The sequence below is a fragment of the Lemur catta genome, chromosome 23 (assembly GCF_020740605.2).
Source record: "Lemur catta isolate mLemCat1 chromosome 23, mLemCat1.pri, whole genome shotgun sequence".
NCBI classification, from domain to species: domain Eukaryota; kingdom Metazoa; phylum Chordata; class Mammalia; order Primates; family Lemuridae; genus Lemur; species Lemur catta.
In genome coordinates this window covers 3,604,374-3,622,444 of record NC_059150.1, presented here as the reverse complement: position 1 = coordinate 3,622,444, position 18,071 = coordinate 3,604,374, and the positions used below count along the sequence as shown (strand labels likewise).

The window sequence follows — 18,071 nt, the reverse complement described above, 5'->3', positions numbered from 1 at the left end:
GCCCGAGCTGGAGTGCCGTGGCGTCAAGCTCACAGCAACCTCAAACTCCTGGGCTTAAGCAATCCTTCTGCCTCAGCCTCCGGAGTAACTGGGACTACAGGCATGTGGCACCATGCCAGGCTAATTTTTTTCTATATATAGTTTTAGCTGTTCAGATCATTTCTTTCTATTTTTAGTAGAGACAGGGTCTCACTCTTGCTCAGGCTGGTCTCGAACTCCTGACCTCGAGCGATCCTCCCGCCTCGGCCTCCCAGAGTGCTAGGATTACAGACGTGAGCCACCGCACCCAGCCCAAACAACTCTTATATCTAATATTTACTTGTAAGTCAGAACCAGTAGCAATGATTTTGAAATTTCTTCATCTCCAACTTCATTTGAGAGGCTCTCTTGCATCCCCAAAAGTTTTAGATTAAGCCACCAACAATACTACTCACCTTGGGTTAGATATCTAGAAAGAAAATGCTCAAGTGACTGATTAGGATTATCTGGTTTAATTACCAAGGTAACCCCCCTCTTACCAGCAACAGGTCTTGAGCTGCAATTCTAACAGTATAGGAGAAAGTATCATCATCTTCATCTTCTACAAATTGTTGGGGGTTGGCTGTCCATACTTTGATCTGAAAAGATGACAAAGTTAGGTCTTTGCTTTGTGAGGCTGCCTATCTGATTCGTGTGTGCCCTCTTCTCATCAACAGAAACAGGAAGACTTTAACCTTTTATCCTGAACAAAACTCTAACCCCAAAAGTCTTTTCTTTTTGATATAAAGAAACAAATCCTTTATCAAGGTAGGCAGCAATGACTATTGCTCTCTAACAGACTCTATTTTAGATTTTGGCAGATTACCAGCTCTTTGCTGTCAACCAGCTGTTACTCTTTGATAGATCAATTTTCTGAATATATTAGGTCTGATGGGATATTTACTGTGAAAATTATCAATTCTTGTGCTGTTTTATATGAGAGGCATTATCTTATTCTTGAATGTTCTTTCCTGGTTTTAATGAACCACCAATGAGGCTAAGATCTGATCTACATTTCACTATTTATAGGGAAGGAATAAATTCTCCTAAATACCAGGGTTTTGGTTAGTGATCCTACAGAGATTTTCCTAATGGAAAAAGTGTTCTGAAAGTCTAATTATCTAATATAGGAGGTGATAAAACTCCAACACCCAGGGATTTGGCAATAATATAATGTCGCAGCTTTCCTAGAACTTCAAATGAAGTTATTCTCCCAGTGTCTATTTTTAGAAATAAAGTATTCACTTGACCAAGGGTTCACATTCATCAAATTGCACTTTCCAAATACAAGCTGATAACTATCTCCCCAAATATCATTTACCTGCTCCTCAGTGATTTGCATGTACAAGATAATATAGTAAATCAATTCAGGCAAGGCTTTCTTAACAGTGCTTTTGAATTTGCTATTTTCTAGTAGAGCATGGACAAATTCAAAAATGCTAAAGACGAGGTTTTCAAAGCCCAGGACTTCACCTACAGGAAATACACAAGAGAAGAAATTAAAGACAAGAAAACAAAGGGAAAGCATGTATGCTGGAAATGAAGTACATCATTTTTATAAATTATTGAATATTTAAAGTACTTGTTAATAATTATTCTCAAGGAATTGGTAGAGAGGGCTGAGGAATCAAAGAAAGGAACTTTGAGAATATTAAGTACTCTGGTTTTTCAAGTAAAATAATCAGAAATACCGAATATATTTTCCAGTATGTCTGAAATACTTAAAAATAGTAAAACAGAAATGAAAGTATTATCTTGGACCCCAACAGTAAAGTAGACAAAATGCCAGAAGTAGGCTGGATTAAATGGCCTTTAAGGCATCTTCCAACTCGGAAGTTCTGTGATTTATGAGATTTATGCAAATGTCAATGAGGAACAGATTACAGATTGCCAATTCTCATTTCCTCACATCTGATACATTGAAAAGAAATTTAATTAGAAAACTCACTTAAGAGCCTGAAGCCTCTTAAGTTACTATTCTTTTTTTCTGTTTCTGGCTTTTTTTTCCTTTCCCAGATCCCTTTTCCCACTAACTGGTATTTCTGTAAAGGTCAGATAAACTACATACCATCGGAGTCCACAGGATCTTCCACTTCCTCTGTGTAATTTACTTCTGTCCTCACATAAGTATGATGAAGAGTAAAGAAACAGAATTTGGAGTCTGCTTTACATATATTCTACAATGGAATATTACATATTCCAATACTAAGAGTAGAGACAATTAAAAAAAAAACAAAACCTGTTTTAAAAAGTGGAACCACATGAACACGAGACCCAGTGCCAGATTCCAACTATAGGGGGTAGTGGGTCCCTTAAGCTTTCAGGAAAGGATATAAAGCTGCACTTTCAGTCAGGGTGTTCCAAACAATAGGCAGAATCTGCTGCATGGAGGACACCATGTGCTTTGGGAAGTTTTTCACTAGGGCTGTCACTGCCTAAGAAGTTAACAGAAAAACATGCAGAGTTACAGTGATACCAGAAGAAATTCAGATCACCCCCTCAAACCCTAAATATCTCACTGGCAGTAAAGTTTACCTTTAAGACCTCCATCTTAAACCCACTGTCAGAGGTGGGGCCATCTGGTATCTGGAGTGCCTGAACGAAGGCCTCTGTGAACTGCTGCACCACGGGAAAGATCAGCACTTTGGCTGCACCCTGATAACAGAAACCAGAATCAATGCTGGACAAACCTCTAACCCATGGCTTCAACGCACGTATCAAACACTGAGATCTGAGGCATCTAAAGCTATTATGTAAGACCAACTTTTCGTAACTGCTTCTGAATCCCAGGGATCGTTTTTTCAGCTAGCTTTGTTTCACATGAGAGGGCTATAAAAGAGTAGGAGAGTTCTGGGTGATGACTAGTATGAAAAGGATACAGGATAAGGTGTTTGATGAAATGAGACTCAAACAAAAGGAAATTAAGCTATCTACAAATTAAAAATTTAATCAAAAAGTTAAATCTATTTAGAACACCAGTTTAGTGTGCTTTCTTGGTGCTAATATCATGAAATCAGTCAATGGTTTGCCTACAATATAAGGCATTAATAAAGACATATAAGCATGAAGTCTGTTACTATCCCCAAAAGTCACTTACCTTTTCTAGCTCCTCCATGTTACAGATCATATGGGCACAAGTGGTAAAAATCTCCACAGCTCGGGAACGGGTTCGAATACCATACACCTGGGAAAAACATTACAGCATAGCCATCAGATTGGAATGTGCACGTATATATGTATCTATGATTAGAAGTAAAATTACAACTCATCAATCCTCACACAAGACTGGATCCCTTAGAGAGATGAGAAATGTAATTCATTTATGTCCAGGAGACAGACTTTTATAATTCAGAAAATGGAAGGCAGCAGGATCAGAATGTTAGAACTTATTACAATTAGCCTTATATATGTGCCTCTGTGGGCTGATTTGATTAAAAATATCAGGCTGGGTAGTGCTTGCAATGCCAACACTGCCAATGTATTTCTTTTAAAATGCAGACCACCGGCTGGGGGCAAAGGGGAATAGGGAGGTTAAAACATTATCCATCAGGTATTCACATCTTATTGTGAATGAGTCACCATACATATACACATTAACCAAATACATATACACTATATTAAGGGTCTGTTATGTGTAATGCAGTGATAGATTACTTCCAATTACTTAGGTGAGGTTGGCTGGGGCATGGTGGCTCATGCCTGTAATCCTACTCTGGGAGGCCGAGGTGGGAGGATCGCTTGAGCTCAGGAGTTCAAGACCAGCCTGAGCAAGAGCAAGACCTTGTCTCTACTAAAAATGGAAAAATTAGCTGGGCGTCGTAGCATGTGCCTAAGGCTGAGGCAGGAGGATCGCTTGAGCCCACAAATTTGAGGTTGCTGTGAGCTAGGCTGACACCACGGTACTCTAGCCCAGGTGACAAAGTGAGACTCTGTCTCAAAAAAAAAAAAAAAATTAGGTGAGGTAGGTAAACTTAGGAGGGATAACTCAATGAGAGGCTAAAGGTAGCATGAAGGCAGTAGGTACTTAGGGGTTACAGGATGCCAGAAGGTATGAGATATATGAAGAAATATTTTAGCTATGTCACTCTTTTATCAAAGGCTTGCCCTTGTAGTTATGAATGAAAAGCCTAAGGTTAACTCAGATTCGTATCCAGATCTTTGTCAGTTCTAGTCTTTAGGTACGGTGATCAGGAGCGAACACCATCATCTCCCACCTGACGGGTGGAGGCTGACCAGAACCTGAACAGCCCTTATTCACTGTAATCTTGGAGCTGAGATTTCATACCTCAGCCATGGTGAAGATCTTATACATCTCTGGGAGAATGACAGGAGCAACAAGTGGCATCTGTGTGTCTGTCACTTCTCGAGTGAATTCTACAAAGAAAAAAGTGGTACTGTTAAGAAACAACAACACGGCTTTATAAAGATATTGAGTGTGAAATTTTCCAAACTGCTTCTCAGTGGTAGTTTCCAAACAAACTGCATACAGGTAAAGACACTGGCCTTGTAGTCTCACCCTGGGGAAGGAAAAGTGGCAAGAGTTACTGATTATTTGTTAGAAGAGAGAAGAGAATAATATGGAGATAGAAAATCTGTAATAGAACCTCATAAAAGTTCTTACGAGGTAAACTTTGAAAAATTCTATATTAATTTAGTTTGTGTCCATCTGGCAACATTCAAATACAATTTGAGGTCTCTTACCTTCGATTCTGTTTTCAGTTATTTTCCCTCGCAATTGTTTTGATGCACATAATAAAATATGTACATACTTACTAGGCTTCAGCTTCATTCTGTTTATGTTACTCTTCTCAGTGAATGATATTTATTGACCCAAAAGTCAGAGGCTGCTGCTAATTGGAATAGAAAGGGATTTCCTACATGAACACGGCAAAAAGCAACTTATACACAGTTCAACGAACTTGAAGAAGGTGAGGGAAATATGGGTCATATCTCTCCCTTCACTTTAAAAAAAAAAAATCACACATACCACACAGAAGGCACTGACCAAGATGACATAAAGGACACCAAGATGACATAAAGGACACTGGATTTCATGCTACTAAACAGTAGCATACAAGCCCTTGAGTTCAATCACTGTTCACTTTATCTGATGCTTTCCCACATTATCACTATAAATATGGAGCTAATCATTTGGGACACTTTCCAGGAGGTTATACAGCTAAAAATACAAGTTGGCATTTTCAAGGTTAATTTTGGGCAATATCAATCCCCACAAGTCAAATGAAGATCAAATACTCAAGACTGAGTTTTCTTTACTAGCTGTGGTTTCCTCCTAAAGAATAAATTCTGAGCTTTGAACTGTGAGTGAGCATTCTATTTTATTTAGAAATCCAGGGAAATTAGTCCAAACAAATATGATAGATGGTATACTAACGATAACAAGTTTTATGAAGAATGTAGTATAATTTAATTCTAATAATAAAGTGCTTAGATGCATTTTCTTGCTCTCCTATAATCATCCCTAGTAGTCTCAATTTATTAACACTTTACAGGTTTAAGTCCAAAATAAGTTTTCTGAGGTCATTCAGCAAGTCAGAAAAAGTCTTGGGACGCCAGCAACACCTGAATGTTCAAACTTCTTTGAGATGGAAGAAAAAGCTGCATGTTGTAGACCAAATATTTTCATATTTAGCTGCTATGTTTGCATTTCCTCCACACCATGAGCCTTAGTTAGTTCTCTTTTATGAACAGGTAAGTTTAATGGGAAACCTCATTAAAGTGAGAATGGTACAGTATCTTAAAAAACCCAGAAGAGAATCATTCTCATTCTCCTAATGGGTTCCTGCCCATCTAGCAATATCCTGTTATCTTCACGCATGCCTGAGTTTCTGCTGTCAGAGCACAGTTTGCCCTCGTTTGAAAATATCAGGAGCAGCTATTTAGGAATGGAGGTTGGCTGCTATCCACTCCATTACAAAAGGATACAAATTTCCCCAACAGTTCTTTCCCTCTGGCTGGCAGAAAAATGATCTCATTGAATAGTCATTTCCTTAGTCAAACAAAATGAGGGTTCTTCAGCATCCTGATCAGGATAAATGTACAACCACCTTTTTTCTCCAGGTCTGTCAAAAAGAAGCTGAACTTTGTGTTGGAAGACTGGGAAGGAATATGCTTCCTTTCCCTAGTAGAAAATATATCTGTTAATTGATATCCTGGCACAATAATGTTGTAAACAAAGAATACTACAAGGCGCGGTGACTCACGCCTGTAATCCTAGTACTCTGGGAGGCCAAGGTGGGAGAATTGCTTGAGCTCAGGCCAAGCCTGAGCAAAAATGATACCCCATCTCTACAGAAAATAGAAAAATAAGCTGGGCGTGGTTGTGAGCACCTATAGTCCCAGCTACTCTGGAGGCTGAGGTAGGAGGATCGCTTGAGCCCAGGAGTTTGAGGTTGCAGTGAGCTATGCTGACGCCGCTGTACTTCACCCAGGGCAATTGAGCAAGACTCTGTCTCAAAAAAAAAGAAAGAAAGAATCCTAAAAAGTCAATTCCATGGAGAAGGGTTTGTGAAGTCATCCGAATAATTAAAGTTATGAAGGAAAAGCAAGGGAAATAAGCAGGGAAATGAAAATCCGAGCAAGGCACATTTTGATCTTTTTGGTAAGTCAGCTCTGTATCTGGGCTAAAAACTGAAACTTTGGCACAGGCAATCAATAAGAATATAGTAGGGCCAGGCGTGGTGGCTCACTCCTGTAATCCCAGCACTTTGGGAGGACGAGGCGGGAGGACTGCTTGAGGCCAGCCTGAGGAATATGGTGAGACTTTGTCTCTACAAAAAATAAAAATTAGCCAAGCATGGTGGCACATGCTTATAGTCCCAGCTACTCGGGAAGCTGACACAGGAGTATCACTTGAACCCAGGAGTTGGAGGTCACAGTGAGCTATGATGACGCCACTGCCCCATTGCACTCTAGCCCAGGGCAACAGAGTGAGACTTTGTCTCCAAACACACACACACACACACACACACATATATATACACACACACACACACACATATATATATGTAGGGAGTAATTCCCATGCAGCTAGGGCATGGGAAGAGGGGATTTTGAAACAAAAGGAGAATAAGAATTTGCTTCTGACATAGAATTGATATTATCTACCATTAATATCACATGGACTAGTAAAATTGGGCCTCAGTTCAGTAAATTGAGATTCAGAAAGTAGAAACGGGCCGGGCGCGGTGGCTCACACCTGTAATCCTAGCACTCTGGGAGGCTGAGGCGGGTGGATTGCTCGAGGTCAGGAGTTGGAGACCAGCCTCAGCAAGAGCAAGACCCCATCTCTACTAAAAAATAGAAGCAAATTATCTGGCTAACTAAAAATACATATAGAAAAAAAAAAATTAGCCGGGCATGGTGGTACATATAGAAAAAAAAAAAAATTAGCCAGGCATGGTGGTGCATGCCTGTTGTCCCAGCTACTCGGGAGGCTGAGGCAGTAGGATTGCTTAAACCCAGGAGTTTGAGGTTGCTGTGAGCTAGGCTGATGCCACGGCACTCACTCTAGCCCAGGCAACAGAGCGAGACTCTGTCTCAAAAAAAAAAAAAAGAAAGTAGAAACGGCATTCACAAAGAATATATTTCAGCTAAGCTGAAAGTATACCGGTCATAGAGAAACAGAAAAAATATCAGTACGACTTCCACAAACCTATATGAACAGAAGGCAAAGATGGTTTCTACAAGATCCAGTACAAGATGGCTGAAGTCCAGTGAAGGGAAAACTGAATAGTGATTTCATCTAGGGGATAGGAAACAGGGTAGAACTTGCAAAGGAGTGGGAAACTCAAGACATCCTTAAGGATATACGAAGGCAAAATCTAGAAGGGAATGATAGATTTCGGGCTTAGAAGGGAGAGCCACCAAATCTCCTTCAACTAAAAGGTGAGGTATTTTTTATCAACTTCTCAAAACAAAGAGAAAGAAAAGATTATTCTCTAAACTTACTAAGTGAAGGTCAGGATTATATATGTGCACCTGTTTTTATCTTCTTTTTTATATTTCCATAAAAATTTCATTTGACTATTCTTAACTTTGTCTTAGTTGAACTAAGTAGAAAAATATATAATAAAAATGATAATCACAGTGACTAGAATTTTTTTTCACACTTGTGTCAACCTGTAGGGTTTTTTTTTTACAGTGACTAAAATTTACTGAGCACTTATCACGTCAGATATTGTACTAAACACTTTACAAAGATTAGCTCATTTAAACTACCAAAAGCTCTATTTGGTAGACACTATTATCATCTTAATTTTACATACAAGGAAACTCAGGTTCAAAGAGTTAGGTAAGTGAAGGGTCATGGTGAAGCCAGCATATGAATCCAAAATCTGAATACTTAATCACTAAGCTATTACTGTACTTTTAAGTGGTAAGGTTTGGTAGTTGAAATAATACTGTACCAGCCTAATCCCCTGGAAAATGCCAGTGGAGCTGGAGGGTAGATGTGGAGGTAAAAACTAGGAGGAAGGAGGGGTAGCAGTAGCAATTCCTACTGATCTGGGTCATTTTATCACATAGCTTCATGTAAGTACTCCTGTCACCTGGGATCCAAGTACCAGCACCAGGGGAAAGGGCTTTTGGTACCTGTCAGCACACGCATGGCTCCATGGACAGCATTTAAGTCTCCGCTCACCAACATCTCCATGAGCAGGTTGAAGAGCTGGGGCCAGGCTTCAGGCCAATCCCAGTGGGCAATGGCTGACACGGCATAGGCCACACTGGAGCGCACTTTGCTTATCGACTCTCTCAATCCATTGGGCAATAGCTCTCGGATAACAATTTTTGCCTGTAGAGGAGAAAGTCCATTTGCCATTAGATCAGGTTATAAGTGACTGGCAGAGAGCCCAGTCCAATCTGGAACTATGTTTGTAAAAAGCAAAATTGGAATTTGAACACAGGCCAGCCTGATACTCAAGCTCTCTTAGCTATAGCACTGTGCCCATAATGTCAGCCACCAATGTCCTTTTCTGCCTAGCCTTTTGATTGCTCAATGTTGTCAAAGAATGTTGACAGCCTAACCTCTTAAAATGGCCCCTCAAATCTTTTCAGGTAGACTAATCAAGTAACTGTCCTTACCCTCTCTGTAGTTTCAGGAGGCCTAAACTTCTCTGACTGAGCACACCAGTGAGTCTCCACATATTGTTTCAAGATGACTGATGCCAGCTGTGAAGAGAATAAGCCAAGTAGTACAGCAAAAAAAAGACTTTTTTCACACATAAAAACCATATATATGGCCTGATACATCTGAGGCATATCTAAATCGGGTACAAAATCCTAGGTTATTTATAAATTGGCCTTATTCTTTCTCTTTCCCATCAGAAAGTTTCATGACCAAATAAAGAGAAATTACTTATAAACTGGGCCAGTCTGGACTTACCTGACGGATTGCCAGTGCTCCCTGGGGATCCACAGTCAGCTCTGCCAAGTGAACACCAAATTCTGAAAGAGAATATTTTATTGTGAATCTAAGGGCATCCAAGAAACCCGTAACAATTTACTGAGCTCTAACTCTGATGCCAACAAGAAAAATTTCAGAAAGGAACTTGACCCATTGCTTCTAAAAGAGTTGATAACTGCTAAGATTGATTCCTCCAAATAAGACAACCAAGTTGGTCTGAAGGTCATGGCTTCTCATGAACAGTTCCAATACCCTCTCACTTTCTCCAATCATTGCATAGCATCTTCCAACCATCTTCCTTTCCAAGATGGTAACACCTTCCTCTTAGAACAATAAATGTGGTAAGGAATTAAAAATTTAAAAGGTGAGATTTCAGGAGTTGCCCAGATATATACCACCAGATATGAGATGATTAAGTCTAAGAAAACCTGGCTTCAAAAGCTGGAGTCTTAAAAATACAAAGGTTGCAAATAAACAGTTTCCAATAAACAATGTAAATGATAATCTTGAACTGCATATTGGGAGGTTATAAGCAACTCTTACCTAAAATTGAGATCTAATTTGTACTTGCAAAGGAATCAACTATCAAATATTTATTTGTGAAAACAGGAAGAAGAATGTAAAACCAAGAGTACATCATAATTTTCATATCTCACATTCGAAGGCTGCGGCTATCCAATGTAGTATCCATTAGTCACAATGGCTACTAAGTACCTGAAATGTGAGAATTTTAGTGAGACTTGAGGTGGCTACAAATGTAAAATACACATCACATTTCAAACTTAGTATGAGATAAAGAGTAAAATATCTTAATTTTTATATTAATTACATGTCGAAAGAATATTTTCCATTTATCAGGTTAAAGGAATACAGTATTAACAGTTTTATGTATCTTTTTGCCTTTTTAATACAGTGACTAGAGAATTCGAAATTTCACATGTGACTCATTTATTTCTTTTAGACAGCACTATGCTAGAGAATGAATAGCAGTTTTTCAGACTTGCTCAGTTTTGGTGGGTATACAGGTTACAATAGGCTCATCGCTCTCATTTGGAGGGAGCTAGAGATTAGTGTGGTTAAGAGCATGGGCTCTGGATTCGGGCAAGTTTAGATTCAAATCCTGAAGCTACCATGTCTATCCTCAGGCAAATTCCTTATCTTATCTTATCTTTTCTTCTTTTCTTTTCTTTTCTTTTCGACACAGGGTCTTGCTCTGAGTGCAGTGGGGTCATCAGAGCTCACAGCAACCTCAAACTCCTGGCTTGAGTGATCCTCCTGCCTCAGCCTCCCAAGTAGCTGGGACTACGGGTGCACGCCATCACGCCTGGCTCATTTTTCAATTTTTTGTAGAGACAGGGTCTCACTCTTGCTCAGGCTGGTCTCAAACTCCTGGTCTTAGGTGATTCTCACGACTCAGCCTCCAAAAATGCTATGATTATAGGCATAAAACACCACACCCAGCCCAAACTACCCTTTCTAAATGTCAGTTTCCTCCCTCACAAAATAAGAATATTGGTATCTATATATCAAGCAGTCCTCTGAAATTGAATGATATAATGAATGCAACGTGCTTAGTACAATATCTGCCATGTAGTAAAAACTTTAAGAAAAAAGTCAGTTATTCTGCTATTATTTTTATTGTTCATCATTAGTACATTGTTTGGCTTTCCTATCTATGTAATTCAAGTTAATTTCCCTGTAAAGTTCTACCATAACTGAAATACACTGGAATAGCCATACAAAGGGTATTTATGGCCAGGTGCAGTGGATCGCCCCCAAAATCCCAGCTACTTGGGAGGCTGGGGCAGGAGGATCACTTGAGGCCAGGAGGTCAAGACCAGCCTGGGAAACAGTGAGACCCTGCCTCAAAAAAAATTAGCTGGGCATGGTGGCACATCCCTGTAGTCCCAGCTGTTCTGAAGGCTGAGGTGGAAGGAATGCTTGAGCCCAGGAGTTCAAGGCTTCAGTGAGCTATGATGGTGTCACTGTACTCCAGCCTCGGTGACAGAGTGAGACACTCATCTCTTAAACAAAACAAGACAAAAGGTTATTTATGCAATGGAAAAACTTAGTATCAAGAAAGAGCTGTTACATACAATGTTTCATGTTCAAAGCTTGTCCAAGTAACAAGGTTAAAAACTACTGAAAATGAGCCAGGTGTGGTGGCTTGCATCTGTAATCCTAGCTACTCTGGAGGCTGAGGCGGGAAGATTGCTTGAGGCCAGGAGTTTGAGGCAGCAGTGAGCTATGATCACACCACTGCACTGGGCGACAGAGACCCCAACTCAACAAACAAAACTCCCATAAAACAAAACTACTGAAAATGGTCTATGCCCATATTTTTAAAAATGGTATTTTGGAAATAATTTTTAGATTTACAGGAAAGCTTAACAGTACAGAGTTCATGGATATCCTTCACTCATGTTCCTCTTACCTAACTATGGTTCAGTGCTCAAAAACCAGGAAACCAACATGGGTACAATATTATTAACTCACTAGACTTACTAAGAAATTCACCAGTTTTTTTCCTTATTGCCCTTTTTGTTTCAGGATCCAAGGATCCCACATTGCATTTGGTTGTCCGGTCTCTTTAGTTTCCTCCAATGTGTCTTTTATGACCAGAACACTTTTGATGAATACCGATCAGTAATTTTGTAGAATGTGTTACAATTTGGGTTTGACTGAAGTTTCCTCATGATTAGATTGAGGTTATGCGTTTTTGGCAAGAATACAAGAAAGTGATGCTGTGTCCTTTTCAGTATATCTAATCAGGGAGTACATAATGTTGATAAATTTTATTACTGGCAATGTTAACCTTGATCATGTGGCAAAGCTGGGGCTGCTAGGTTTCTCTGCTGTAGTGTTTTTCCCTTTGTAATTGATAAAAATCTTGGGAGAAAGACTTTGAGATTATGCTATCCTGTTTCTTTTCAAACTCTGACCCATTGATTTTAGCATCCACCTGTGGATGCTTCCTGTCTGTAACAATCATTACTGTGTTATTTGCCTAATGGTGATTTTGTATTTCCTTTATTCTCTTATTATTGGGAATTCTTATTTATTTAAACCTGTATGGACTCATAAGTATTTATTTTATGGGTTTTAATTCAATCTATCATTACTTATTTTGTTGCTCAAACTATTCCAGCTCTGGCCATTGGAACTCCTTTCGGTCTGCTCCTGTGTACTTCTATATAACCTCATTCTTTATTGAACACTTCCTTATTTTCTGGTATCATGAGGTGTTCTGGGCTTATCTTGCATTTTCTCTGCCCAAGCCCTGGAGTCAACTTCTCCTCCAAGGAACTCTGGTGCTTTTTAGTGGAGAATGATATTTAGAGAACAAGATCTAAGTACTAGGTATTCTCATTACTACTAGGGTATCAGTATTCCTAGGCTCTCTCAGAGAACAGAGCTAGGAAATATAGTACACCTATCTACCCATCCATCCATCCATCCATCCATCCAACCCACTGATACCTCAGATGACAATCCAACACCTCAAGGTTCATTCTACTCTTACCCCTTTCCTTATTTGTAATTTTTCTTGACAGGGATAAACCTGGCTCTTATTATCTACAAAAAAATTTGTACAATCTTAAAATATAAAGTATGTATAAAACTATTAACCTATACTCTTGTGAAAAACAGATTAACTGAAGTACAATTTTTGTATGTACAGTTCTTTTTGTCTTTAGCTTACAGTATGCAGTCAAATACTATTTTTTACTAAATACTATAACACTATTTTACAAAGTGTTTACTATTTATAAATACTACTTTACAAAGTTACTTAGGTTATTTTCTTCCTCATCACCTAATAATAGTCATGTTATTCATTTGCAATACAATTAGGTTCAACTTGTATTGTTACTACTTGTATTCCACTTTGAGTTCTCTCCCACATTGTTTTATTTTAATTAGTTAATTTGTTTCTGGGTATGTGAAACATTACTATGATTCTGAGTCAAAGCGACACAAAAAGGAATATTCCAAGAAGTGTTGCTTCTTCCTCATCCCTATTAACTTGTCTTCATTACTCCCTTCTTTCTGACTCTTCCCCACCTACTCCATGTATGTGGGTAACCAAGTTTCTGCTTTTCTTTCCTGTATTTCTTTTGCACAAATGAACAGACACATGTGCATTTTCTTACATCCCTTCTTGTTTACATAAGTAGTATATCATAATCTTTTGCATTTTGCTTTTATTCAGTTAACATTATATCCTGAGATTTCCAATTCAGTTCATAGAGATTCCTTGTTCTTTTTCATAGCTGTACAATGTACCATTATGTATACGCACCACATTTTATTTATTCACTCTCCTATGTATGGGCAGTTAGGTTTCTTCCAATATTTTGCTTTTATAAACTATGTTGCAGTAGATAACATTGTGCAAATGTATTTTCACATTGTTGAAGGTATGTCTTTAGGGTAGATTCTGAGAAGTAGGATTGTGGGCCAAGAGCTGAGCGCATATGTAGTGCTATTGAGTGTGGTCAAATTTTCTTTCAGAATAGTACCAATTTGCGCTCCCATCAGTAATGTATAAGAGTAATGTGGCCGGGCACAGTGGCTCACACCTATACTCCTAGCAATCTGGGAGGCCGAGGCAGGAGGATCGCTTGAGGTCAGGAGTTTGAGACCAGCCTGAGCAAGAACGAGACCCCGTCTCTACTAAAAAATAGAAAGAAATTATCTGGACAACCAAAAATATACAGAAAAAATTAGCCAGGCATGGTGGCGCATGCCTGTAGTCCCAGCTACTTGGGAGGCTGAGGCAGAAGGATTTCTTAAGCCCAGGAGTTTGAGGTTGCTGTGAGCTAGGCTGACGCCATAGCACTCTAGCCCAGGCAACAGAGCGAGACTCTGTCTCCAAAAAAAAAAAAAAAAAAGTCTCGCCAACAGAATGTGATGTCACATTTAAAAGATTTTTGTCAGTCTGACAAGGGAGAAATGATAATTCAATGTTGTATTTTTCTAATCACAAATAAGTTAAAACATTTTTTATTTTTGTATGTCTGAATGCAGTTTTGGTCTTTTGCTCCTCAATTTTTAAGATGTGTGTGTGTGTATATAAATATATATATATATATATATATCATAGCTCACTGTGCAATCTTAAACTGGGCTCAAGTGATCCTCCTGCCTCAGCCTGCCAAATACCTGAGACTACAGGTGTACACCACCACGTCCAGCTAATTTTTTCTATTTTTAGTAGAGATGGGGTCTCACTTTTGCTTAGGCTGGTCTTGAACTCCTGAGCTCAAATGATCCTCTCACCTTAGCCTAGAGTGCTAGGATTACAGGTGTGAGCCACTGCGATGCCTCCGTTGTCTTTTTACTTTTTATGGTTTTTTTTTTTTGCCAAATAAATTGTAAAAAGAAAATTTATGTAGTCAAATTCATTAATCTTTTCTTTTACTGACTCTGGATTTTGAATCATAGTTACATAGAATGCCTTTCCCTGTGTCAGGGTTAAAGAGAAATTCATCCATGTTTTCTTCTAGTACTTGTATGGTTTCATTTTTTACATTTAGATTCCTAATGAATTTGGAGCTTATTTTAAAAAACCTGGTATATGTATCTAATTCCAAATGGCTATACAGTTGTCCTAGCACACTTTATTTGAAAGTACATCATTACCCATAGTGATTTTTTTTTTTTTGAGACAGAGTCTCATTCTGTCACCCCAGCTACAGTGCAGTGGTGTCATCATAACTCAAACTCCTGGGCTCAAGCCATCCTCCTGCCTCAGCCTCCCCAGTAGCTGGGACTACAGGTGCATGCCACCATGCCCAGTTAATTTTTTCTATTTTTGGTAGAGATGGGGTCTCACTCTTGCTCAGGCTGGTCTTAAACTCCTTACCTCAAGCGATCCTCCTGCCTACCCCTCCCAGAGTGTTAGGATTGCAGGCATAAGCCACTGTACCTGGTCACTGCTAGTGATTTGAGATACTACCTTTATCTACACTAAATTTCCATAAACATTTGTGTTTCTGGACTTTCTATTCTATTCCACAGTTCTACTTTTCTATTTGTGTGCAGTGCCACACTGCTTGTTTTAATTATAGAGGCTTTATACAATGTTTAAATGTCTAGAATTAGTCCCCATCGTAGTTTTCCTTTTTCAGTGTTTCTGAAGGTCTTCTTCCAAGCTTGTATTTCCATATGAACTTTTGAATCAACTTGTCTAGTTCATCTATAATGTTGAGTTTTCCTATCCAATGACAGGGTATAACTTCTCAATTGTTCACATCTAATTTTAAGTCTTTCAGAAGTGTTTAAAATGTCTTCTAATAGGGTCTTACATATTTCCTGTTAACTTTATTCCTAAGTAATTAATCTTTTTTGTTGCTACCGTAAATGGTTTTAGTATTTTTTAAAACTGTTACATCTTCTAACCCTTTACTGTTTGTATATATGAATATTATTGATTTCTGTATTTTATGTCCTACTACTTTACTGAATTCTTAGATTCTTAACTCATTGTTACTCTGCGCTTGTTTTAAGCTGCAGTTTTTTTATATATTCCTATGGCACCTATCACTTCACTTAAGGAAAGGGGATTTTTTTTTTGTACGACTACTGCAAAAGCCACATTCTGAAACATTTATTACATGATTAAATCACAGGCAAACACTCAAAACCCATAGTATCACCCCTACAGATACTTCAGTCCATTCTAATTTCTAGGATTAATTTGGCTAGTTCGGACTCTGGTTAAGTCTACAAAACCCATTTATAACAAAAGAAACAACAGATGTCTACAACCCAAAGATACAGGAGCCAATTTTCAGAACTGACTCTAAAACACAGATGAGTCATATACATTAATAGTTTAGGAAGACCTCTTGGATACCAGTGTTCAAGTTTAATGGAAAAAAAAAGGCACCCCCAAATGCACATGAAATCCATTTAAAGAAAGAGAAAGGAGAAAAAGCATTAGTAAGGGCATCCGCACTTCCTTCGAGTTCAGATACTTAGTGTGTTCATGGATGATGCTAAGTTCATGGCCTCAAGTCCGCTTAGAATGTCTCTGTTCACCCAGGCTTGGCCTCCCTGGACACAACGAACCAATTCTGGTGTGCCTTATATGATTTCCTTCAGAATGATCTACAGGTGTTTTCATAAATTAACTGGGACATAAAGTATTTTCTTTCAAGGCACTATTGAAATACTTTTTGCATGGGATACCCCCCTGGGTTTTTAATGTTCCTGGCAAGAGCACAATTTTTGGATTATCACCACAGGGACAAACTAAAACAAAATCAAAATGAACAAAACCTTTAATCATACAGTGTGAAAAAGATAACTGAGGAATAAAATGAGACTTTCTGAGAATGGTCCGAAACTTTAGTTGAGACTATAAAGCTTAAACAAATCTGAACAACTATCCTTTCAATGAAAGCACTAATACTCCGACAGATGTAGGGTAATGCTGAGGCTCACAAAGGGAAAGGAACCATACATTTTCTATTAGTCCACACTGGTACCAATCAGAAGAGTCATTAGAGCATGAAGACCAGGCAAACTCTACACATTGTCCCAGTATGGTTCTTTCTCATCAACCAGTGAATTTCAAGTCTATATGCTCTTCAGAGAAAAACTTAGCATGAATACATTTTTTCCATATCTGCCAGGAGAAGGTAGCATTCTGGTGATGGTCACAATAGTCGGGAGCTCTTCACTTTAATACAATCATAAATTGTGTCTGGTAACCTGTCAAAGACCACACCCCAACTTCTACTACACCTTGTATCACACATCACTGAGACTGTAAGGGATGATGAGAGTAAGAGATCATCAGAAGGTTAAGGCCCATGTGGGGGCCAGGAACCTAAGTCGACCAGGGGGATCTAACTACAGCAAGTATTTTAAGAAGGATTTCCTCTGTAAGTTTATTTCCTTCACACATGAAAGAGCACAGAGTGAAAGTACGAGTAACATGTAAGGCTCAAAAGCCTTGATGGGAAAGAAAATCTTCAAAGAATATCATCACTGTTAACTAAAGACGAATGTTAAAACAGAATGGGTGAACAGAATAGACTTTCTTCTCTACAGGCCCCTAGCGTTTCAAAAATGATGACCACATGATCAACCCTGGTTTGGAAACCTCAAAAATTCAAAGAACTCATTTGCATTAGGTTATAGGGGGATGTAAGAGGGAAAACATAAACTATTATTTTATTTAACCTAATTTATTCTGTCTGGAGCACCTACCCATTAGACACACAGGGATATCAATCACCATAAAGAAGCGCCACACCCACAAAAGTTTAGTTTACTTAAAAGCTACATGAAGAATTATCTCCAAGGAGTATAGTGCTGGGTACGGTATTGATGGTAAATTCTGGGTTATAAAACTAATGCAAAGAAGGAAAAGGCAGAAAACACCCCTAAAGTTCTCTGCCTTGTTTTAAATCTGATCAATGCAGTTGCTCCTATCCATTGGCAATTTCTGTTAAATAGTTAAAACCCTATTTACAGATTTTCACTTAACAGAGACTGTACAATATTTGTTGAAATACAACTAAGTATATCTATAAAAGAAAAAAGTAATTTTGTGTATATTAGTGTATGTGTGTGTACACATGTTGAGGGATTTCTAGTTTCACTAATTTGT

At 38.6% G+C, this 18,071-nt stretch overlaps 1 protein-coding gene across 4 annotated transcripts in view; it reads right to left on the bottom strand.

Moving 5' to 3' along the window:
* IPO9 (importin 9) overlaps positions 1–18,071 on the bottom strand; it is a 39,319-nt gene that overhangs the window by 15,841 nt on the left and 5,407 nt on the right. For all 4 annotated transcript variants that reach the window (XM_045536216.1, XM_045536217.1, XM_045536218.1 and 1 more), the window contains exons 2-11: positions 9,425–9,486; positions 9,124–9,210; positions 8,632–8,833; positions 4,304–4,392; positions 3,116–3,202; positions 2,554–2,673; positions 2,353–2,453; positions 2,087–2,145; positions 1,340–1,491; positions 519–617 (exon numbers count right to left, since the gene is read on the bottom strand). In XM_045536216.1, coding sequence (XP_045392172.1) covers positions 519–617; positions 1,340–1,491; positions 2,087–2,145; positions 2,353–2,453; positions 2,554–2,673; positions 3,116–3,202; positions 4,304–4,392; positions 8,632–8,833; positions 9,124–9,210; positions 9,425–9,486 — 1,058 coding nt within the window. The remainder of the gene's footprint in view (positions 1–518; positions 618–1,339; positions 1,492–2,086; positions 2,146–2,352; positions 2,454–2,553; positions 2,674–3,115; positions 3,203–4,303; positions 4,393–8,631; positions 8,834–9,123; positions 9,211–9,424; positions 9,487–18,071) is intronic.